General features: G+C 37.5%; 1 protein-coding gene across 2 annotated transcripts in view; it reads left to right on the forward strand.

The window, feature by feature from the left end:
* The window catches only part of GABRB2 (gamma-aminobutyric acid type A receptor subunit beta2), a 633,978-nt gene that overhangs the window by 406,178 nt on the left and 201,738 nt on the right, over positions 1-26,062 (forward strand). For both annotated transcript variants that reach the window (XM_053718585.1, XM_053718586.1), the window contains exon 5: positions 16,904-16,986. In XM_053718585.1, coding sequence (XP_053574560.1) covers positions 16,904-16,986 — 83 coding nt within the window. The remainder of the gene's footprint in view (positions 1-16,903; positions 16,987-26,062) is intronic.

Raw genomic sequence — 26,062 nt, forward strand, 5'->3', positions numbered from 1 at the left:
GGACTGTCCTTCTGTAGAGGGGCAAATCTGTTGTTTTGGGGCCAATGTTGGTTGGTGTGAGATGTTGCTTTGTGTTTGTCCCAATTTTGATTGGATGGAAAAGGGTAAGAATCTTTATGATGTACTCTATTATCATAATTGTATGTATTTCTATTTTCTTGTTTAGCATCGTAATTCCTGTATGAATTGCTGTAAGTATGTCTATTATAGGTTTCCCTATCTCCATTGTGTTGATCATAATTCTGGTCATAATGATTAGACTGTCTGTTTGATCCCTGTTGGGTCCTATAATTAACTCTATTTTTTTCCCATGGTTTATTACCAATATGCTGTTTATCTCCGCTATAGGAGTGTTTATTGTGGGGACCTTTGGAAAAATTATTTTGTATATTAGAATTTTCTTCTTGCATTTGGACATATTGTATGCCTTTATCAAAATCATCTTTGTCCCTGAGATATTTTTTGTATTTGGAGTTCCCAATCTGGTCATCTAATTGTTTGGCATTACTTTTTATTTCTTCAAATTTATCTACACAACGTTTATCTGACAAAAAAGTATCCAATTCATTTTCAAGAGCTATAATTTCTTTCTCTATGTTTTTTAAGCTAATGTCTTGTGATTCGTATAGTAAACTAACCAACTCTGTTGAGCATTTGTGTAATGCAGCATTCCATTTATCTAGAAAAATTTTGTCATTCATACCAAAAGCTGGAATTTTGTAAACTCTTAATCCCCTAGGGACTAGGTTTTCATTTAAATAACGGCTAAGAAAGGTGGTTTCCCACCATTTTTTTGTTTGTTTCTTTAACATATAATTTCTCTAGTTTAGATATAATGACTTCCCAGTTGGAACTAGGGTGTGTATTTTCTTTAAAAGCATTATTGTATTTATTTTGTCTTGCCGCTCTCCAGTCATTGAGAGTGTTTTTAGCCATGTGGGAGAAAAATAAATGAACAACTGTGCAGAAATGTGTGTAGCAAACAAAAAGATGTTAACAAAGAATATGCTCAACACAATGTACTAAAAACAATACTCTCCTTGTTAAATAAAGTGACCGCTGCCCTTCCTCAGTCTCTCCCCAAGGACTGTATAAGCAATAGACAAAACGAAATGGATGGCGCTGGTCTTGCAGAATGTTAAGTTTCTGATAATAGATAGAAATGGACTTGATGTGCAAGTTAAAATCTGTTGCAATAATGTGCAATATACTCACTCCTTAAGTAACGTGAGTCCTGCTTCTATGGTATATCCCTCTGTAATATGTCCCTCTCCAAAGGCAACAACAGGGAGGTTTTCAACAAAGGGCTGGAAAAGGATTGGAACCTCATCAGCAGTAAAATGAAACTTTAAATTGAAGAAACAAGTAGTAACTTACTTATCCAAAATAGCAAGTCCGGCTCGTCACAGCGAAATGATTGCCAAGTAGTGAGATAAAAAATGTTTTATTGTAGCTCTACGCGTTTCAACGCTTAAGCGTCTTTTTCAAGAGCAATAAAAGACAATAAAAACAAGTAACAGTTTGTATGATGCTGTGACAAAGTAGCCGGCTTTTATACAAATGTATCCATGTTCCAATTTCCTGTCTGTGGCAGGAAATTGGACTCACATAATAGAAACAGAATAAAAAGTACAAATTCCTACTAGATGTTTAGGCCCAACCTTGTTTTTTAAAATGTTGAATCTTTTTATGTCGCTCATTTAACTTTTAAATATTAACTTTATATTAGGTTCGGCATAAACATGAACAATAAGAATAAAAGTGACCAATCAGTGCATTACTTAGCATTTTTATCCAATGAGAAGACAGAGTTAGATAAAGTCCCCATTCGAGTATTTCTTGAATTTCAGTTCCCTTTAAGGTCCGCTTAAAGTTCACGTGCTAATCGCAATTCCCTATAACGGAATATTTGGTTAAAGCCACAAAGGAAAAACGTCCTCACTGATTCGTCAGAAAGAACACGTGACTAACGAGCCCATACGACGTCATAAATCCACGGAAAATCTTCTAACATCATGGGATTGGCTAAAAATAGCACGTGAACTTTAAGCGGACCTTAAAGGGAACTGAAATTCAAGAAATACTCGAATGGGGACTTTATCTAACTCTGTCTTCTCATTGGATAAAAATGCTAAGTAATGCACTGATTGGTCACTTTTATTCTTATTGTTCATGTTTATGCCGAACCTAATATAAAGTTAATATTTAAAAGTTAAATGAGCGACATAAAAAGATTCAACATTTTAAAAAACAAGGTTGGGCCTAAACATTTAGTAGGAATTTGTACTTTTTATTCTGTTTCTATTATGTGAGTCCAATTTCCTGCCACAGACAGGAAATTGGAACATGGATACATTTGTATAAAAGCCGGCTACTTTGTCACAGCATCATACAAACTGTTACTTGTTTTTATTGTCTTTTATTGCTCTTGAAAAAGACGCTTAAGCGTTGAAACGCGTAGAGCTACAATAAAACATTTTTTATCTCACTACTTGGCAATCATTTCGCTGTGACGAGCCGGACTTGCTATTTTGGATAAGTAAGTTACTACTTGTTTCTTCAATTTAAAGTTTCATTTTACTGCTGATGAGGTTCCAATCCTTTTCCAGCCCTTTGTTGAAAACCTCCCTGTTGTTGCCTTTGGAGAGGGACATATTACAGAGGGATATACCATAGAAGCAGGACTCACGTTACTTAAGGAGTGAGTATATTGCACATTATTGCAACAGATTTTAACTTGCACATCAAGTCCATTTCTATCTATTATCAGAAACTTAACATTCTGCAAGACCAGCGCCATCCATTTCGTTTTGTCTATTGCTTATACAGTCCTTGGGGAGAGACTGAGGAAGGGCAGCGGTCACTTTATTTAACAAGGAGAGTATTGTTTTTAGTACATTGTGTTGAGCATATTCTTTGTTAACATCTTTTTGTTTGCTACACACATTTCTGCACAGTTCTTTATACAAACACCAATACAAACAAATGAAGACCCCACCCCCCACAACGTGGAAAAAACCACCAAAGGTTGTCATAGCAACCTCCCAAGCACAGTGAACACAATACATAAATAGTGATATATACAAAGCATAAATATAACCATCTCATCAGTGATAACAGCAACAGGAGATCATATATGACTAACAAAATCAAATTGCATTCCTAGAATATGTTTATGATATCGATGCTGTAACCTTAATATACTGCAGACACGCTGCTGCTCACAAAATATAATACCATGCATATGCCCTTATTATACAAAGGAACGATACTCTTAAATTTATTACCAAACTTTGGGAAAAAGAAACAAATAACAACACAATTATGCATTTCCATTAATGTGTAATTAAATAAATGAATGAATGAATAAGTCAGCATTACATACTCCGAACTCAGGGCTGCTTCATCTCAGAGCGCGCGTACATGCAAGGCAGGGGGCGTTGCTAGCAGTGTAAGCCCCGGAGACAGCATGTGGTACGTCATCACGTAACCCGATGTCAACACTGACTCAGCTGTTCACCCGGGGAAACACTCCTAGCACAAAAAAGCCTCAAGCGGCAACAGGCTGGTGCTGCTACTAGGTTATTGGGGGACAATAAAAGTTAAAAAATAATTGTTAAAAAATAAATGTTAAAGAATGAACAGTATACATGTGATGGCCATATGTGATCTTATAAAGTATCTAGACCATGCCTAATATTGATATTCAATAAAGCAGCTTGAAATATACCAAAGTATACCTGATATTTAAAGGGATATATAGAGATATATTGCTGACCTGGACAAATAATAAATTTAAACACATAGTCCAGAAAACCTGTATATATACCAACCTGAAGTAAGATGATAAGGCGATCAATATGGGATAGAGCCAAATGAATACATACTCCTAGCTCAGGTTAATAAATGTAAAAAACAAAAGAAATTTTTTGTTATGGAAAAAATTGAACTGTACATATATTACAACAGCCTATCTACTTCATAGGGAAATGATTGTCACACATATTTGAACCTAAATATTACCTAATATCCAAATGAACCAAAGTTATAATTGAGCCTCTGGGGTCCTAGGACCCAAATAATCTATTCACAGATCTGTATAGATAAAATCAGCAAAACTAGACCTACCAAATTCTCGTGGCTTATGGACTCACAACCAAAAAAAGAGAAAAAAGAAGAAAAAAGAAAAAAAGAAGAAAGAAAGAAGAAAAAAAAAAGAAAGAAGAAAAAAGAAGAAAAAAGAAGAAAAGAAAAAGAAAAAGAAAGAGAAAGAAAAAGAAAAAGAAAAAGAAAGAGAAAGAAAAAGAAAAAAGGGGCTCATGGACTCCCAACCACAATGGATAATTGGACAACTCATTATATGAACTCATTAAAGGAAACAATGCCAATCCAGCATTGAATTTAGTCCGTTAGGTTGGATGGTGTTCAAGCGATATGTCCATCTGGCTTTAATTTGGAGAAGGATTCTGTTTCTATCGCCACCCCTCTTCAATGGGGGAACATGGTCTATAAGGACAAACCGTAGATCAGTAGGATTGTGTCCCGCCTCCAAAAAATGCCTGGCAACTGGTTGTGAGTCCATAAGCCATGAGAATTTGGTAGGTCTAGTTTTGCTGATTTTATCTATACAGATCTGTGAATAGATTATTTGGGTCCTAGGACCCCATAGGCTCAATTATAACTTTGGTTCATTTGGATATTAGGTAATATTTAGGTTCAAATATGTGTGACAATCATTTCCCTATGAAGTAGATAGGCTGCTGTAATATATGTACAGTTCAATTTTTTCCATAACAAAAAATTTCTTTTGTTTTTTACATTTATTAACCTGAGCTAGGAGTATGTATTCATTTGGCTCTATCCCATATTGATCGCCTTATCATCTTACTTCAGGTTGGTATATATACAGGTTTTCTGGACTATGTGTTTAAATTTATTATTTGTCCAGGTCAGCAATATATCTCTATATATCCCTTTAAATATCAGGTATACTTTGGTATATTTCAAGCTGCTTTATTGAATATCAATATTAGGCATGGTCTAGATACTGTATAAGATCACATATGGCCATCACATGTATACTGTTCATTCTTTAACATTTATTTATTTTTTAACAATTATTTTTTAACTTTTATTGTCCCCCAATAACCTAGTAGCAGCACCAGCCTGTTGCCGCTTGAGGCTTTTTGTGCTAGGAGTGTTTCCCCGGGTGAACAGCTGAGTCAGTGTTGACATCGGGTTACGTGATGACGTACCACATGCTGTCTCCGGGGCTTACACTGCTAGCAATGCCCCCTGCCTTGCATGTACGCGCGCTCTGAGATGAAGCAGCCCTGAGGTCGGAGTATGTAATGCTGACTTATTCATTCATTCATTCATTTATTTAATTACACATTAATGGAAATGCATAATTGTGTTGTTATTTGTTTCTTTTTCCCAAAGTTTGGTAATAAATTTAAGAGTATCGTTCCTTTGTATAATAAGGGCATATGCATGGTATTATATTTTGTGAGCAGCAGCGTGTCTGCAGTATATTAAGGTTACAGCATCGATATCATAAACATATTCTAGGAATGCAATTTGATTTTGTTAGTCATATATGATTTCCTGTTGCTGTTATCACTGATGAGATGGTTATATTTATGCTTTGTATATATCACTGTTTATGTATTGTGTTCACTGTGCTTGGGAGGTTGCTATGACAACTTTTGGCGTTTTTTTCCACGTTGTGGGGGGTGGGGTCTTCATTTGTTTGTATTGGTGTTTGTATAAAGGGATGCATCTTGCATGTGTCCTCTGTCTGAGGAAGGGGATACGGTCCCCGAAACGTCACAGAAATAAATATTTTTGATTGAAAAGGACCAGTGAGTGCAGCCATTTGTTCATTGATACTATTCATTTTTTGCATGCACCCTGGCATATTGTATTTATAAGTGAGAGTGCTCTCCTGTGGCTAATATTTGGATTATTTTTGTTGAAGCACCCACCAATTAAGAAATGCCTCTTCCCTGGAAACCGTTCTTCTGAGTCTGTACTCAGTTTTATATTCACGGTGAATTTTTGGGCTTTACTATATCACTGTTTTCCTTTATAACCAGTCTAATTACATCAGTATGGATACTGATATTGAGGACACTGAAGTGCTCACCTTTACAGAGGTGGATGTTGCGAGGATTTTATTCTCTGCTGAGGATGACACTACCGGCGCTGAAACAGCGAACTCTGTGTTTTTGGCTCTTTTAAAATTAAAGAAAAAAGAGATTGACCTAAAGTTGCATGGAGTGTATCTATCAGACTACTACAGGAGAAAACTTATTCCAAGAGGTTTTCGAATCAGGAATTTACCCACTATTGGACGGACAAACAGTGAATTCTGCAGGAAATGGTGCGCCATTTTAAACAAGTGTAGTCTAGACTTGATTCTACTTGTAACTGAAGAGGTGAGAATACTCCTGGATAAAATTAGGGGTGAAATCAATGACCTTGAAGCAAAGAAGCTTGAGATGATGACAGTTGATGATACAGAACCCTGGCTGGAGAAATTAACCACACAGTTGAAAGAGTATAAAGATGAATTAATCCAGTTTAAGAATCGGAAACTCACAATGGTATGTGAGGACCACAAAGAAAAGAGGGTCTATCGATGGCTCACTGGTGACAATAGGAGTAACTATGGCTATTGGAGACAGAGACGCCAGCGCCAATACACTAAGAGATCGCTACAAACTATGGACAGTAGTTCAGGATCTGATTCCGATGCTCCACAAACAAGTGAACGTGCTATGGCACCCATGACTGGGGATCAACATTTTTTTCACGGGGTTACCACCCGTTCAGGCCAACGAATACGAGGAAGAGGCCGCGGCCGCACCCGCGGAGGGGTGGGTGGAACAGCAAAACCACCGATACCTCCAAGATAACAACTACTGGAGTTGAAAATACAGGTCTGGTTCTTAATATCAGCAATCATGTCTTATCTGAAGCAGAATATAGACTTTTAAATAAGGGGTTAAACTTTGTACCTTCACGCAAGGCTGATCCCTTTGACATTTACATTGATTGTCAGAAATTTCAAAGACTGTTACGTCTAAAACATCACTTTAGGGATCAAGATGCCAACAGTATGCAGAATCCTTTTAAGAAACAGAGTGTCTTTGACCCCATTAGTTCAAATACTAGCATAAAAACCTACATGCGGTTGGTCACTCAAGAACTAAGTGATTGTTCCTCATATAAATTTCGGCATAATCTACCTCAAGATGAAAGGGAGGCGATCAAATCCTTGGCCAGTGATGCTTCAATCATCATTAGGACAGCGGATAAAGGTGGGGCCGTGGTGGTCCAGAATTATAGTGACTATAAGAATGAGATTATGACACAATTAGCCGACAATAAAACCTATATTCGGCTGAGTGGGAATCCAACAGTAAGATTTCAGTCACTGATCTTTGCCTCAATTGACTGAGGGTATAACAATGGATGGATAGACACTGAAACAGTTTCTTTCCTGAAAGTCCAACACCCAGTGTGCCCTATACTTTATACGCTTCCAAAGATACATAAGGACATCAATCACCCTCCAGGGCAACCAATTGTTTCCGCCAGGGGTTCGTGCACTTCCAAATTGGCCATCTACGTGGATTATTACTTACAACAATGTGTGAAACAGATGGCTTCATTTTTGAGGGACTCATCCCAACTACTTGATTCATTACGCACGTTGGAGATTGAAGAACACTGGCTATTGGTGACAGCAGACGTCACGAGTCTATATACAATAATTCCACATGAAGATGGCAAGAGATGTGTACGGGACAGTCTATTGAAGTATCCTTATGTTGGCCCACCTGTTGACTATTTATTGGAACTCTTGGATTTGAGCCTTACTCTCAACTATTTCCGGTTTGAGAAGTCCTTCTATCAGCAAGTCACAGGCACGGCCATGGGCTCGAATGTGGCTCCCTCTCTGGCAAATCTGTATATGGAGCATTTTGAGCGCACAGTAATGGCGGTACAACACAAGAAAGAGGTAATTTTCTACAAAAAATACATAGACGACCTGTTCCTGATTTGGGCAGGGTCTGAACAGGACCTCATTGATTGGTTTACCATTCTGAACCAACTGGATACTCCAGTAAAATTTAAAATGTTACACAGTACAGAGTCAGTGGACTTTTTGGATCTAAGGATCTTTAAAGTAGAAAAAAAACTTGGTAATACTCTATACCAGAAACCGACGGATAGAAATGCACTGCTCCATGCCACTAGTTGTCACCCTCAAGCATTACTACAAGCTATACCTCAAGCTCAAATGACAAGGGTCATTAGGAACAATAGTGATGGCTCCAATCAAAGTATACAATTAGAGCTAATGAGCAACAAATTTTTGGATAGAGGGTACAACCCAAGATGTATTAAACAAGCTAAAGAAAAGTGCACAGTGGCCAATTTGGCTAATCCGAAGAAAAAGGATGACACAAACCCACGGATGACTTTTGTTACCAAGTATACTCCAGATTTAAGAACCACTGGGATGAGTCTTCGTCACCATTGGCACATTATGCAAAGTGATCCAAGTCTTCCGCTATCTAATTGGGCACCCCCTAGGGTGGGCTACAAAAGGAACACTAGCTTGAGGGATCTCCTCATGAAGACAGATCCAAGTCACTGTTACCAACAACTGACCTGGCTTCAACCAAAAAAACTTGGCTGTTATCGTTGTACCGGATGCACTACGTGCAACTCAATGCTCCCAGGAGCTACATTCAGCCATCCCCACAAGAAGAAAAAATTCACCATAAGACACCGGCTGACATGTACTACTACGTTTGTCATCTATTTACTGAGTTGCAGTTGTGCGAAATTCTATGTGGGCAAAACATCCGATGACGCCCGAACTCGTATGGCGAACCACCGTTCGGCCATAAGAACAGCAATCAAGGATCAGAAAAGTGACCAACCAGTTGCCAGGCATTTTTTGGAGGCGGGACACAATCCTACTGATCTATGGTTTGTCCTTATAGACCATGTTCCCCCATTGAAGAGGGGTGGCGATAGAAACAGAATCCTTCTCCAAATTGAAGCCAGATGGACATATCGCTTGAACACCATCCAACCTAACGGACTAAATTCAATGCTGGATTGGCATTGTTTCCTTTAATGAGTTCATTTAATGAGTTGTCCAATGATCCATTGTGGTTGGGAGTCCATGAGCCCCTTTTTTCTTTTTCTTTTTCTTTCTCTTTCTCTTTCTTTCTCTTTCTCTTTCTTTTTCTTTTTCTTTTCTTCTTTTTTTCATTTTTTCTTTTTCTCTTCTTCTTTTTTCTCTTCTTCTTTATTCTTCTTTTTTCTTTTTTCTTCTTTCTTTTTTTTTTCTTCTTTCTTTCTTCTTTTTTTCTTTTTTCTTCTTTTTTCTCTTTTTTTGGTTGTGAGTCCATAAGCCATGAGAATTTGGTAGGTCTAGTTTTGCTGATTTTATCTATACAGATCTGTGAATAGATTATTTGGGTCCTAGGACCCCAGAGGCTCAATTATAACTTTGGTTCAATTGGATATTAGGTAATATTTAGGTTCAAATATATGTGACAATCATTTCTCTATGAAGTAGATAGGCTGTTGTAATATATGTACAGTTCAATTTTTTCCATAACAAAAAATTTCTTTTGTTTTTTACATTTATTAACCTGAGCTAGGAGTATGTATTCATTTGGCTCTATCCCATATTGATCGCCTTATCATCTTACTTCAGGTTGGTATATATACAGGTTTTCTGGACTATGTGTTTAAATTTATTATTTGTCCAGGTCAGCAATATATCTCTATATATCCCTTTAAATATCAGGTATACTTTGGTATATTTCAAGCTGCTTTATTGAATATCAATATTAGGCATGGTCTAGATACTGTATAAGATCACATATGGCCATCACATGTATACTGTTCATTCTTTAACATTTATTTATTTTTTAACAATTATTTTTTAACATTTATTGTCCCCCAATAACCTAGTAGCAGCACCAGCCTGTTGCCGCTTGAGGCTTTTTTGTGCTAGGAGTGTTTCCCCGGGTGAACAGCTGAGTCAGTGTTGACATCGGGTTACGTGATGACGTACCACATGCTGTCTCCGGGCTTACACTGCTAGCAACGCCCCCTGCCTTGCATGTACGCGCGCTCTGAGATGAAGCAGACCTGAGGTAGGAGTATGTAATGCTGACTTATTCATTCATTCATTCATTTATTTAATTACACATTAATGGAAATGCATAATTGTGTTGTTATTTGTTTCTTTTTCCCAAAGTTTGGTAATAATTTTAAGAGTATCGTTCCTTTGTATAATAAGGGCATATGCATGGTATTATATTTTGTGAGCAGCAGCGTGTCTGCAGTATATTAAGGTTTCAGCATCGATATTATAAACATATTCTAGGAATGCAATTTGATTTTGTTAGTCATATATGATCTCCTGTTGCTGTTATCACTGATGAGATGGTTATATTTATGCTTTGTATATATCACTGTTTATGTATTGTGTTCACTGTGCTTGGGAGGTTGCTATGACAACCTTTGGCGTTTTTTCCACGTTGTGGGGGGTGGGGTCTTCATTTGTTTGTATTGGTGTTTGTATAAAGGGATGCATCTTGCATGTGTCCTCTGTCTGAGGAAGGGGATATGGTCCCCGAAACGTCACAGAAATAAATATTTTTGATTGAAAAGGACCAGTGAGTGCAGCCATTTGTTCATTGATACTATTTATTTTTTGCATGCACCCTGGTATATTGTATTTATAAGTGAGAGTGCTCTCCTGTGGCTAATATTTATTTATATATATTTATATATATATATATATATATATATATATATATATATATAGGTATAAATATCGATTTAACAAAAATACCATATATATATATATATATATATATGTATTTAGGAATAAGTAGAACATATTCTTGTATGTCAAGAACATTGGAATGTGAAATATTCATATTTTCATGTCAGGTTAGCATACTTGAAAATATGCAATCGGGTTAGCGCATGAGTAGGGTTTTTTCACTTTTTTTTTTTTTAAAAAGCTTTATTAAATTAACTTGCTTAACAGTACATAGTTATGCATTTAGCGGATTCAACAGCATACAGTAATAGCCATATACAGCTTCGGAGCTTCAAATCTTATATAATTGCTAATGGCTCCGCTTAGTGAACTTTGTTTGTTCATTGTTCATAAGAAGAAAACTAATGTTATCCAACAATTAAACATCAATTTATATTATATGCTTATTAATTACCTTAGTAGACCAGTCATGCCTAGATTAATTTGCCTTAAATACTGCATGCTCCTGCTCCTTGACACATAGAACAGGGGTTAGTTTGTGGCACAACCAATCCACATAGCAACAGGCTGTAATTATGGGTCAAGGGGATAGGAGGGAGGGAAGATAAAGGAGAGAAGAGGGAAAGAGAGATAAGAAAGAAGAGAGGGAAGAGAAAAAAAGGGGGGGAAGGAGGAGGGGGAATTGGGTGAGAGAGAGGAAAGAGGGGGAGGGGCAGAGGGGTAAAGAAGTGTTTTCGGCCAAACTCAATGTTCAACACTCCAGAATTACAGAATCCTCCCCCGGGACATTGGTCGATCTCTATAGAGTTTTACCCTCCCAGAGCAATAACATTTATTCATGTTTGGCGAGTTTTCCTATTTTGAGGTAATGGTATCTCTCCAGGCAGAGCAAGTCCCCAACTCCAGCTTTCCACTCCCCCAAATTTGGTACCTGTAATGATTTCCAATACCTTGGGACTAGTCCCTTCACACAATTCAACATCAATGAGAACAGTCTTTGCTTCGCTTTTCAGTGATTTTAGGAAGTTTGTGAAATAACAAATAAAGTGGGTCAGGGGGTATGATAATAGTCAAGACTCTGTTGCACTCCAAGAGCACACTTTCCCAAAAGGGTCGTATGAGGGGATATGTCCACCATATATGAAGCAGTGTGCCTTCCTCACCACAACCCCTCCAGCAGTCCCCCCCCCCCAGTATGTGGGTAGATATTTTTTAACCTTTGACAGGTAAGATACCACCTACTTAGAAATTTATAGTGCATTTCTTGGAGACGAGCCGAGACCGATGTTTTTTTTGCTTTTTCAAACAATTTTAGCCATGCTTTAGTATCAATCTCTTTATGCCATGCATCCACATAGGAATATAGGGTGCACTCATCTCTAAACAGCAGCAGCTTGTATAGGCATGAGATCAAATGTCCGGGTGCCTTGTCGGTGGTGCAAATCACCTCAAATGGCGTTTTCTGTCTGGATAATAAGGCCTTATTTTTAAGGCTATTGTAATAGTGATGAAATTTTGCAACACGAAACCAAGATGAGAACATCCATCCATTCCACCCAACAAGATCCTCTTGGGTCTTAAGTTACCCTTGATGAATAGAGTTAGATATGGCTGTCTCCGCCAAGGTGTATGATGAGCCCTGGGAGTATGACTTGTTGGCAAGACCATTGTCTGGGTTATCGCATACAGGGGTAACAGGAGCACTCATGGTTGAGATGCTATTGTCAGTTCTAATGAGGTCATCCCAAGTCTGGAGGACATCTTCTAAAAGGGGATATTGTTGGATTTGTCTGGGGCGCTTAGAGGCCGTTACCAAGGCAAGTGAACGGACATTACCTCTCTGTAGTATATCATTGTCTAGTCCTATCCAGGCCTTGTTGGTGGAGTTATGACACCACTCCACCAGGTGCTGAAGGTCTATGGCCTTATGATAAACGGATAGTTGGGGAACCCCCAGTCCTCCCCTGTCTCTGGGAAGGTACAATGTCTTCCTGCTCACTCTCGGTCTAATCCCGTTCCAGATATAAGTTTCAAGTGCTGATTGTATCTGATGAATAAGGTGTGAGGCAGAGGAGAGAGGTATCATCTGCATGATATATAACACTCTAGGCAGTATATTCATCTTGGCGATGTGTATACATTCCATCCAAGATATTGTTTTGTTTTTCCATGTATTCAGATCTTGTGTAACATCATATCTAATACTCTTATAGTTGATTTCGATGATTTCTCTCACCGTCAGAGCAAGTGTGATTCCAAGGTATTTTATATGCCCAGGGGCAATCTGGAGTGGGCATTGTGCATGTAGTATGTCCATGACACTCTGTGGTTTGGAGATGTTGAGAATCTCTGACTTAGTTGGATTGAGCAGGAAATCAGATACTCTCCCATAGTTTTCAACTTTGGCAAGTGAAGCTTGGAGAGAAGAAGCGGTATTGGTTAATGTCAGCAGGATATCGTCTGCGTACATTGCCAACTTGTGCTCAGCATTTTAATGCCTTGGATATCTGGATTGGCACGGATCTTGCACACTAGTATTTCTATAACTAGTGCAAATAATAACGGGAAAGGGAGCACCCTTGCCTGGTACCATTCGTGATATGAAATGAATTAGAGAGGATACAATTTACACGCACTCTCACCGTGGGTGCTGAGTATAGCGAGAAAACTTTGTGGGTGAAGTTTGGGCCGAATCCCAGCTTTCCAAGGGTATGTCACATAAACATCCATTTGACCCAGTCAAAGGCTTTCTCCGCATCCGTTGACACTAATGCCAATGGTGCGGAGTTAACCCGGGCATGAGAGATCAGTTGGATGACCCTCAAGGTGTTGTCACGCTAGTCTGGTCTGTAGATATCAGCCGTGATAGAATATTTCTAAGGCGATTGTTGATAACTTTCGCCAGAATCTTAACTTCAGAGTTAAGAAGAGAAATTGGCCTATAATTCCCAGGCTGATTAGCTGACTTGCCAGGCTTAGGGATAACTGTGATGAATGCCTCTAGCATTGTGTGAATTAGGACTGGCCTCTCTGATAATAAGTTAGACATATGTAGCAACAAGGCACCAGCTTGTCCAGGAAAGTCCTATAATATCGAATGCCGAATCCGTCAGGACCGGGGCTCTTGCCCATAGGAAGGTCCTTGATTGCCAACATCACCTCCTCCATCATGAAGGGGGCCTCCATCCAAGCTGTTTTTTCTTGAGTTAGTGTCGGAATTTTCAACCACCTAGAGATAATCTATTACTGCTTTCTCAGATGCAGAGACACCCCCCGGCTCAGGTTGTTGATTGCTAGGTGGGTGAATGTTGTAGAGTGATTTATAGAACTCTCGGAATATGTTCGCGATTGACTGCCCATCCTTGTGACTGTTCCCTCTTTGGTCTTAGGGCTCATATACATATGTCTTGAGTCTCTGTCGTGCAATAGCTCAAGCGAGGAACTTCCCCGCTTTGTTGCTTTGCTCAAAAAAGCGTTGTCTGAGTTTTAATGCTTTTGCCTGGTTTTCTGCTTGTAGGTAGTGCAATAGCACTGTCCTAGCCAGAACTAAGTCATTCTTTAGTGTTTCATTCGCAGGTAAATCTTTATGTGCCCGCTCCGTTTGAGACACCTTAGATAAGAGAGTCTCATATTGTTCTTTTTTCTTTTGATTCAGTACTGATCTGTGCCCAATCAAGATGCCTCGGATTACACATTTGTCTGCCTCCCACACTGTAGTGGGGCACACAGAATCATCTGTGTTCAAGCGAAAATATTCATCAATACTGCTGTGTAACTCTTGTTTAAGAAGAGAGTCGTCGAGCATTGAATCCTCTAGCCTCCACACAAAGGGAGTCACCGGGATGTTAGGCCAGCCTATAGAACATTTCACTGGGGCATGGTCTGACCATGTGATTGGGCCAATGCTGCTGCTGGTTATCTAAGAGAGCCCTGCTGAGTCTGTAAATAGATAATCTATTCTTGTGTACTTCCCATGTGGATGGGAGTAGATGGTGTAATTTTTGGTGGTAGGGTACAATGTGTGCTAAATGCCATGTAGGACTAGATCTCTAAGGGTTCTGTTGAGGTGTTTAAGCACTCTTAGGGAGGTGCTGGAGAGGCCGTCCGAAGTGTCCATGTCAGGGCTAAGCAAAGCATTAAAGTCTCCCCCCACAAAAAGGGTCCCTCTCTGTATCTCTAAGATCTTGTGTGAAATCATTTTGAGGAATGTATCTTGCGAGGAACTTGGAGAGTACAAATTAGCTAGAGTGATGGGTCTATTATAGAGTGTGCCAGTCAAGATTAGGTATCTACCCTCGGGGTCTTTATGAAGTTGATCAAGCTGAAAAGGGACTTTGGAGTGAATTAAAATGCCCACGTTGTTTTTCTTTGTGGGGCCGGAAGCAAAGTATGCCGTTGGGTCCCTGGTGATAATAGATCTTTTCCCTGGGTTATTGAAACCTTTTACATTTATGGTGATGAGATCTATGGGGCGAGGCCCCTTATTCCCTTGTATTGGAGTCATTGTGGTTGAGGGTAGACTGAGGGAAGAGAAGGGTGAGGGAGAAAAAAAAGGGGAGAAAATATATATATAGAAAGGGAGGGGGGGAGGAAGAGAAGTTGTTCTTCGTGGGGCCGGAAGATAACTCTGTATCTGAGAGACTTGGAGTTTCAGAGCGCAATTAATGTGCGGCCATTAGGTATCTTGGCCAGGCTCCGCCAGCTTTTTTTACATTTTTTACTCCATTGACTTCTATGGAGGTATACGTTATCATGCGCACAGCATTCTAAGTTTGGCTTTTTACACGCATTGGGTTAGCATGCAAGCAAAACCAGTTTACTTTCAAATTTTGTAATACAAGTGCTACCCGACAAGCGCAAACAGCTTACTTTTAGCACTCGAGCGGGAGCATTAAATACTGTTCTACTTGTAATCTGGTCCTAAATTGGTAAATATGTTATTTATAATCATTATTCTGGTAAAATAGGAATTTTTAACGTATTAATGCACCTTTATTCATTTAAAACAACATTAAAGCAACACTTAACAACTTAAATAACAATCAGTAGGAGGCCAGTGTTGTAAGTGTGACATTTGAATTGAAGAAAAATTGTTCACCTTGATATTTGTTCTATTATTTTAAAATTTCTAGAACAAATGTTAAATTTATAATAATGAAATCTAGCATTTGAACAAGTATTGATTTATTGTTTTTTGTATATGTTATCTGAATACTGATTCCCATAGGCTTATAATGAGCCAACACTAGAGCTGGTTTTGATATTTTTATATTTAATAATTAAATGATAAATTTGATGAAGAGAAATTGATTTTTGAATGATTGTTTAGATAGAGTGAATACAGACAATATTCTTTCATGTTAAACACTTACCCATCCCTAATCAGTAGAATATATTATATTTTTTCCAAATTATTGCACTGTGTCACACTGCTAGTTATAATTGTAAAACAATTGAAATACACAAGTTTTTTTCTTGTTTTTTTTTAGTCACAAATTATTATTAATATTTACCAAGACATGGTTAATTCAACATACTGAATAGATGAAAAAGCCCATAGTGTTTTATAAACTTTATAAAAATTATAAACTTTATAAAAATTATAAACGTTGCTAGGCAGTGGCTAAAAAGAGTAATTTTTTTGTTGTTTTTTTAAAAAAGAAGAAAATGTGCTTGTGCATTTATCTACTGGTTAGTATAATACTTAAAGTATCTAGAAAGTACACCTAACAACAACTCCATGTATTGCCATTACTGATATCTAAATACAGGCTATATTTCTGAGCAAGAACTGTGTCATTGTGCTGTTCTTAGTATTTCTTTGGAGCTTGCCACTCACACAGTAATCATACAATTAGTGTCAAGGCAGTAGCATGTTGACCTGGATCACAATCACTTGGGTATTGACTGAAGGGCTCAATGTCAATATAATCAGCATGTTCCCATCTTATCTTTTCTACTGACATTGTCTGTGAATAAATTTTACATTTGAATTTCTATCATGTTGCAAAGAAAAAAAAATGCTTAAGCTTAATACAAAAAAGATCATCTTGTTTGTCTTTTACTTTCTAGAATAACAACAACAGCTGCTTGTATGATGGACCTTAGAAGATATCCATTGGATGAGCAAAACTGTACACTAGAAATTGAAAGCTGTAAGTAATTTTATATGTGTGTGTGTATATATATATATATATATATATATATATATATATATATATATCTGCTGAACAATGTATGTTTAATTTATACTGAATATATTGGGCTTTGTCCAGTATAAAACAAATGAAGTGCCAGGATAGTATCTATTTTATATGCAGGATGTGTAAAACAATTTTTCTGTATTTTTTTAACTTGTATCTAAAAATAATGTTTGCTATATACAATTTTTGGAAAATGTTATTAATAGGAAATAGAATGTTTTGACAAACAAGTGCGTCTTCTATGTATTCTTGTTTAAAGTAGTTAACTGAATACTGGAAAATGAATTTAATGAATTCCTGTCAGGAACTATTTAAATACAATTTTTGTTGCTAGTATCATTTAATGTTGTTAAGTATTTTAATTTATTACTCTAGACAACAGAATGTTATGGTTTAACCAAATAACTCTTAGGGCTCCATGTACTAAGCAGTCAGCGAGCTACCCGCAACAAATCTCGCGTCAAAATTCGCAAACTGATATGTACAAAGCCGTCAATTATGTTAAAACTCGCATCTTTAAAATTGCGAGCGTACTTATCCGCCAAACCTCGCTACCGCTCCATTTTTCACTGTAATTAGACACATTTGACCACCAACTCGCCAAAAACGAATGTACTAAAAAATCTATTTGTCCGCTCGCTACAATTTCCGCTCCCACCTCGTTATTTTTGCCTCGCCACCTTTTAGGTGGCGGGCAAGGTACAAAACAATAGGAAAGTCAATCTAGACGCCAGTCTAGACATATATAAAAGGCAGTAATATCAGCATTGTACTTACAGCATAACTGGCGTCTAATTTGTCTCTCATTTCCATGTACATAAATTGCGCCCAATTTGTCGACTATAATTAAAGAGTAATCTATATTTTAAATTGTATTGTATAGTTGTCAATCTTTATAATTATTTTTATATTAATATTTATATATTATCAGATCCAGATGAAGCCATATCCAAATTGCAAATAAATATTACAAAAATAACGCTCTGTTATCACTCTTCAAAAAATTTTGAACAATAATAAAGTTGTTTAGATAAGTTGAACTTTTATAGGAGCAAAATTCTATTCCCGTGACTACTATGATGTTCGTGACACCTTGCATGTCACGTGTTAATAATTGGCCAGACAATTCAACTGAAAGTTAAGTACATCAGCTTAGTCGCGGCGAGCGAGGCGTCAAATTTATCAACAATCCGCAACTGCTCGCGGCGGGCTAGACTTGTCTATTTATTGGGGGAATATTAGTACATAGCGACAGCGGACACCATTTCGCCCGCGGCGAGTAACGGCGAGTTTATCCGCGTCTACAATGACGGATGAATTGACGGCTTAGTACATGGAGCCCTTAGAATCAATCTGTAAAGCTGAATGGTATGACAGAAATATTGGCAACAATGCTCCATCAACCTATATACATGAAATTTCCATGGCTGTCTATTTTCTCTCCACTATTATTGTTTATCTATATTTGGAGTAAATTCCCTTTTTTAATAATTGCATAGAAAATACACTTTTTTTCACCAATGGATAGTGATTTTACCCTATTTTGCTAGAAGTATTTTGATGTTACCTTCTTCGTGTTAGTAAATATATAGATCAGTAATAACTCTGTATGTGTTACTGGAAGTCAGTTGGGAACAATGACCCTTGTGTGCCAGAAACATACAGTGATGTTACTTTTACCACCTTGATTGCTGTTAACACACATAGAGCAATGATTTAACTAATTTGGGGAGTACCACATATAAATCAATATTTTAAAGCATATTGGCAGAACGGAAATGACACAGAGGGAATATTTAATACCAATGGGGCCGTAACACATGTAGGTCAGTGATTTTACTCAGCTTAATTAATGCCTCTGTGCCAGTGAGACATACACATTAGGGATCCTACTCCACTGGCTGTCAGTAATTTGGGTTTTACTTCCCTAGACTCAGAGCTATTCTATTAGTAAATCCCTAGTGATAACAAAGATGCAACTAAAGTCACTGAATCCTATAAATTATATATAAGCAATATTTCTCAGAAAATGTATATATATTATATATATATATATATATATATATATATATATATATATATATATATATATATATACAGTATATATATTAATAATATATATATATATATATATATATATATATATATAGTCCTTTATTAGGTTAGAAACAACATTTTTCTGATATATATAACAAAGTAACTATCTCATTGGTGTTGATATTCAGAGCTGCATAATTAAATCTATAGTAATGAGTCTAGTGGTCACTGGCATTACCTCATTTTATTGAAATGCCCTGTCTAATTAACACTCTATATGGTGGTATATCCCATTAAAGGGACACTGAACCCACATTTTTTCTTTTATGATTCAGACAGAGCATGCAATTGTAATCAACTTTCTATTTTACTCCTATTATCAATTTTCTTTGTTCTCTTGCTATCTTTATTTGAAAAAGAAGGCATCTAAGCTTTTTTTTGGTTCAAACCTCTGGACAGCACTTTTTTATTGGTGGATGAATTTATCCACTAATCAGCAAGTACAACCATGGTTGTTCACCAAAAATGGGTCGGCATCTAAACTTACATTCTTGCATTTCAAATAAAGATACCAAGAGAATAAAGACAATTTGATAATAGGAGTAAATTAGAAAGTTGCTTAAAATGCCATGCTCTATCTGAATCACAAAAGAAAAAAATTGGGTTCAGTGTCCCTTTAAAAAGAAACATATTTTACCATGTTAAGACTTATTTACATACTTTGCAGCATTCAACACTCAAGTGATAGCATCCTTGGGTATCTACCCATCACAAATAATCTCATTAAAAATTAACTACTACAAAACTGACCATCCATTTACCATGACAAAATTGCTTTCCATAAGGTATCCTCAAGTAAAATAAGCTTTTAAATTTAAGGGGTCTCAAATTCTTAAGGGATACCTAATCCAAGGGCACCTTGGCTTATACACTGCCAATCCCAGGGTATGCATGCAAATGACATTGCCTCGTGTATACTAGAAGCTATGAATCCTATTCTTCACTCAAAAATACTGGACTCTTATTTCTTGATTGACACCTTTGATCAACCTCACCCCTCATATCTGTTAACAGTGATCTTGAGACTCCTGTCCCTTTATCAAGCTAAAATTATAACAAAATAAATACATTAACCAATACATTTTAGTGCAATAAGAAAAAGAATAATCAATAATAAGTAGATTTTTATCATTTTAGTTTGGCAATTCATATCAACCTATTACATCAATACAAAATAAAACAGTTTGAGAAGAATTTAAACAACTATAGTGGAAGTAAATAACGTATTTCTTTTTTAAGGTGTTTCTTGTATAAAAAAAAGTTCTATTACAGAATTTCCTTACTAACTAACCCGTGTCACTAACTGTCTTTCTCACATCTCATCTTGGATGTCCTCTCACTACCTTAAGATAAATCTCTCCAAAACTGAACTCCTTATTTTTCCCCCTTCTTTCAATGTCTCCACCCCCAAAATTTCTATAACTGTTGATAATTCCATCATTACCCCTACCCCACACGCCCGATGTCTTGGGGTCACACTTGACTCAGATCTTTCCTTCACTTCTCACATTCAGTCCTTGGCAAAAGCCTGCCACTTCCACCTTAAAAACATTAGACATTTGCTTACACAAGATACAACCAAGATTTTAATCCACTCTCTCATCCTTTCCCGCCTCGACTACTGCAACTCCGTCCTCTCTGGTCTACCTAGCTGGCGAATAGATCCTTTACAATCCATTATTAATTCCTCTGCCAGGCTCATCTTCCTTACTCGTCGCTCTGCATTTGCTGCACCTCTCTGCCAATCCCTTCACTGGCTTCCTCTTGCCTCTAGGATTAAACATAAAATCCTCACTCTGACATGTAAAGCTCTCAACTGCACTGCCCCCCCTACATCTCAGAACTTGTCTCTAGATACTCTCCCTCCCGTCCCCTTCGATCAGCTCAGGATCTCCTCCTCTCCTCCTCTGTTGTTACTTCCTCACATTCCCGTTTACAGGACTTCTCCAGATTGGCCCCTATCTTGTGGAATTCCCTGCCTCGCTCCATAAGACTCTCCCCTAGTTTTAACAGCTTCAAGCACTCCCTAAAAACTCTACTATTCAGGGGTGCATACAACCAACACTAACCTTTCCTAACTGCATTGCTTTCCCCTTAAACCCCTTAGAATGTAAGCCTATGGGCCCAGCTGTTTACAGATCGCTTCATAAGAGCCGACTACAACAGTGAAACTCTCGACAGGGCCCTCTACCCACTTGACCCCTACAAAAGCTATCCTGTACACCGACTATGTTTACAGCGCTGCAGAATCTGTTGATGCTCTACAAATACCTGATAGTAATAATAATAATAATAATTTTGATTGCTGACTTATTTTGTCAAATGTCCTCTATTTTTTTGCTGTCTAAAGAAGACCACATTGGATTTAAAGCACCTATACAACATGTATGTCATATATTTAATAACCCTTAATCTGTATGTCTGTCTATCTGTATATCTATCTATTTTTATTAGACATGTGCATTTTGTTTCGTTCCAAACCGAAATTCGGACGGATTTGTCAAATTCGGAGCTTCTGATCTATTTGAATTTCCGAATTACCCTAGCAATGAAACTAAACTAATCCGAATGCATTTGTAACAAATAAATCTGAATTAGTTTGGATTTATTCATTGCATTCGAATGGCCATGGACTAATCACAATTACACTAGTATTGCACAGTATATAAGGTTATATCACTCTGCTAGCTCTGTGCAGGGCACATTATGTAGCTGGTACCTGTGAGGTTGGTACTTAGGTGGGATATGCTGAGTATTACACTAGTATTATGTACTGTATATTAGGTTATATACCTCTGCTAGCTCTGTGCATATTGTGTAGCTAGTACCTGTGAGGTTGGTACTTATGTTGATTCAGATGGGTTACACCTAATATATAGTCCATAATATTAGTCTAATACACAGCACATCCCACCTAACACATACCAAACTTCCGAATTTACATATCAAATCTGAATGAATCCAAAACAAATACATATCCGAATTTGAGTCTATCCGTAAACGAAATTTAAAAAAATCCAAATGAAATTTGAAAAAAACTGAATCGGTCTGAAATTAACCGAAACAAATTTTTCCGCCACACACAAGTCTAATTTTTTTTTTAAAACAACGTATTGTGTTATCATTTCTTGACCTTAAAATAAACTATCATACGCCTAGATTTAGAGTTCTGCGGCCAAAGGGGTGCATTAGCTATGCGTGCTTTTTTCTGGCCGCACCTTTTAAATACCGCTGGTATTTAGAGTTCACAGAATGGCTGCGTTAGGCTCCAAAAAAGGAGCGTATAGCATATTTACCGCAACTTCAACTCTCGATACCAGCGGTGCTTACGGATGCGGCCAGCTTAAAAAACGTGCTCGTGCACGATTCCCCCATAGAAAACAATGGGGCTGTTTGAGCTGAAAAAAAACCTAACACCTGCAAAAAAGCCGCATTCAGCTCCTAACGCACCCCATGGTTTTCTATGTGGAAACACTTCCTACATCTGCACCTAACACTCTAACATGTACCCTGAGTCTAAACACCCCTAACCTTACACTTATTAACCCCTAATCTGCCGCCCCCGCTATCGCTGACCCCTGCATATTATTTTTAACCCCTAATCTGCCGCTCCGTACACCCGACACCTACATTATCGCTATGTACCCCTAATCTGCTGCCCTAACATCGCCGACCCCTATATTATATTTATAAACCCCTAATCTGCCGCCCCCAACGTCGCCTCCACCTGCCTACACTTATTAACCCCTAATCTGCCGACCGGACCTGAGCGCTACTATAATAAATGTACTAACCCCTAATCCGCCTCACTCCCGCCTCAATAACCCTATAATAAATAGTATTAACCCCTAATCTGCCCTCGCTAACATCGCCGACACCTAACTTCAAGTATTAACACCTACTCTGCCGACAGGAGCTCACCGCTACTCTAATAAATTTATTAACCCCTAAAGCTATTTCTAACTTTAACCCTAACACCCCCCTAAATTACATATAATTTAAATCTAACTAAATAAATTAACTCTTATTAAATAAATTATTCCTATTTAAAGCTAAATACTTACCTGTAAAATAAACCCTAATATAGCTACAATATAAATTATAATTATATTATAGCTATTTTAATATTTATATTTATTTTACAGGTAACGTTGTATTTATTTTAACCAGGTACAATAGCTATTAAATAGTTAAGAACTATTTAATAGCTAAAATAGTTAAAATAATTACAAAATTACCTGTAAAATAAATCCTAACCTAAGTTACAATTAAACCTAACACTACACTATCAATAAATAAATTAAATAAAATACCTACAATTACCTACAATTAAACCTAACACTACACTATCAATACATTAATTAAATACAATACCTACAAATAACTACAATTAAATAAACTAACTAAAGTACAAAAAATAAAAAAGAACTAAGTTCGATTGAGCTCGCATTCTATTGCGAGCTCAATCGAACAAAAAATAAAAAAGAACTAAAATGAGATTGAGCTCGCATTCTATTGGCTGATCGGAACAGCCAATAGAATGCAAGCTCAATCTGATTGGCTGATCGGATCAGCCAATCGGATTGAACTTGATTCTGATTGGCTGATTCCATCAGCCAATCAGAATTTTCCTACCTTAATTCCGATTGGCTGATAGAATCCTATCAGCCAATCGGAATTCGAGGGACGCCATCTTGGATGACGTCCCTTAAAGGAACCGTCATTCCTCAGTTGGACGTCGTCGGAAGAAGATTGATCCGCGCTGGAGGTCTTCACGATGGAGCCGTTCCTCATCGGATGAAGATAGAAGATGACGCTTGGATCAAGATGGTTGCCGGTCTGGATCGCCTCTTCTTCCCGGATAGGATGAAGACTTTGGAGCCTCTTCTGGACCTCTTCAGCCGCAGGATTATGGATCGCCAGCCGCCGCTTGGGTTGGATGAAGATTTTGGAGCCAGGACCAATCGGTGATAACCGGTGAGGTGAAGATAAGGTAGGAAGATCTTCAGGGGCTTAGTGTTAGGTTTATTTAAGGGGGGTTTAAGTTAGATTAGGGGTATGTGGGTGGTGGGTTGTAATGTTGGGGGGGTATTGTATGTGTTTTTTTACAGGCAAAAGAGCTGAATTTCTTGGGGCATGCCCCGCAAAGGGCCCTGTTCAGGGCTGGTAAGGTAAAAGAGCTTTGAACTTTTGTAATTTAGAATAGGGTAGGGCATTTTTTTATTTTGGGTGGCTTTGTAATTTCATTAGGGGGCTTAGAGTAGGTGTAATTAGTTTAAAATTGTTGTAATATTTTTCTAATGTTTGTAAATATTTTTTTATTTTTTGTAACTTAGTTCTTTATTATTTTTTGTACTTTAGTTAGTTTATTTAATTGTAGTTATTTGTAGGTATTGTATTTAATTAATGTATTGATAGTGTAGTGTTAGGTTTAATTGTAGGTAATTGTAGGTATTTTATTTAATTTATTTATTGATAGTGTAATGTTAGGTTGAATTATAACTTAGGTTAGGATTTATTTAACAGGTAATTTTGTAATTATTTTAACTATTTTAGCAATTAAATAGTTCTTAACTATTTAATAGCTATTGTACCTGGTTAAAATAAATACAAAGTTACCTGTAAAATAAATATAAATCCTAAAATAGCTATAATATAATTATAATTTATATTGTAGCTATATTAGGGTTTATTTTACAGGTAAGTATTTAGCTTTAAATAGGAATAATTTATTTAATAAGAGTTAATTTATTTAATAAGAGTTAATTTATTTCGTTAGATTTAAATTATATTTAATTTAGGGGGGTGTTAGGGTTAGGGTTAGACTTAGCTTTAGGGGTTAATCCATTTATTACAGTAGCAGTGAGATTAAGTCGGCAGATTAGGGGTTAATAATTGAAGTTAGGTGTCGGCGATGTTAGGGAGGGCAGATTAGGGGTTAATACTATTTATTATAGGGTTATTGAGGCAGTAGTGAGGCGGATTAGGGGTTAATAACTTTATTATAGAAGCGGTGCGGTCCGCTCGGCAGATTAGGGGTTAATAAGTGTAGGCAGGTGGAGGCGACGTTAAGGGGGGCAGATTAGGGGTTAATAAATATAATATAGGGGTCGGCGGTGTTATGGGCAGCAGATTAGGGGTACATAAGGATAACGTAGGTAGCGGCGCTTTGCGGTCGGCAGATTAGGGGTTAATTATTGTAGGTAGCTGGCGGCAACGTTGTGGGGGGCAGGTTAGGGGTTAATAAATATAATATAGGGGTTGGCGGTGTTAGGGGCAGCAGATTAGGGGTACATAAGTATAATGTAGGTGGCGGTCGGCAGATTAGGGGTTAAAAACATTTAATAGAGTGGCGGTTATGTGGGGGGACCTCGGTTTAGGGGTACATAGGTAGTTTATGGGTGTTAGTGTACTTTAGAGCACAGTAGTTAAGAGCTTTATAAACCGGCGTTAGCCCAGAAAGCTCTTAACTACTGACTTTTTTCTGCAGCTGGAGTTTTGTCGTTTTCTAACACTCACTTCAGCCAAGACTCTAAATACCGGCGTTAGAAAGATCCCATTGAAAAGATAGGATACGCAATTGATACGCAATTGATGTAAGGGGATCTGCGGTATGGAAAAGTCGCGGCTGAAAAGTGAGCGTTAGACCCTTTAATGACTGACTCCAAATACCAGAGGGCGGTAAAAACCAGCGTTAGGAGCCTCTAAACCTGGTTTTGATGGCTACCGCCCAACTCTAAATCTAGGCCATAGTGAGCACATGCCAGGTGCAGAAATGTTCTATCTTTAGGAGTGCACAGAAAATATTTTTCTTTCATAGGCCTAGATTTGGAGTTTGGCGGTAGCCGTGAAAACCAGCGTTAGAGGCTCCTAACGCTGGTTTTAGGCTACCTCCGATATTTGGAGTCACTCAAAAAAGGGTCTAACGCTC

The sequence above is a fragment of the Bombina bombina genome, chromosome 6 (genome assembly GCF_027579735.1).
Source record: "Bombina bombina isolate aBomBom1 chromosome 6, aBomBom1.pri, whole genome shotgun sequence".
Lineage (NCBI taxonomy): Eukaryota > Metazoa > Chordata > Amphibia > Anura > Bombinatoridae > Bombina > Bombina bombina.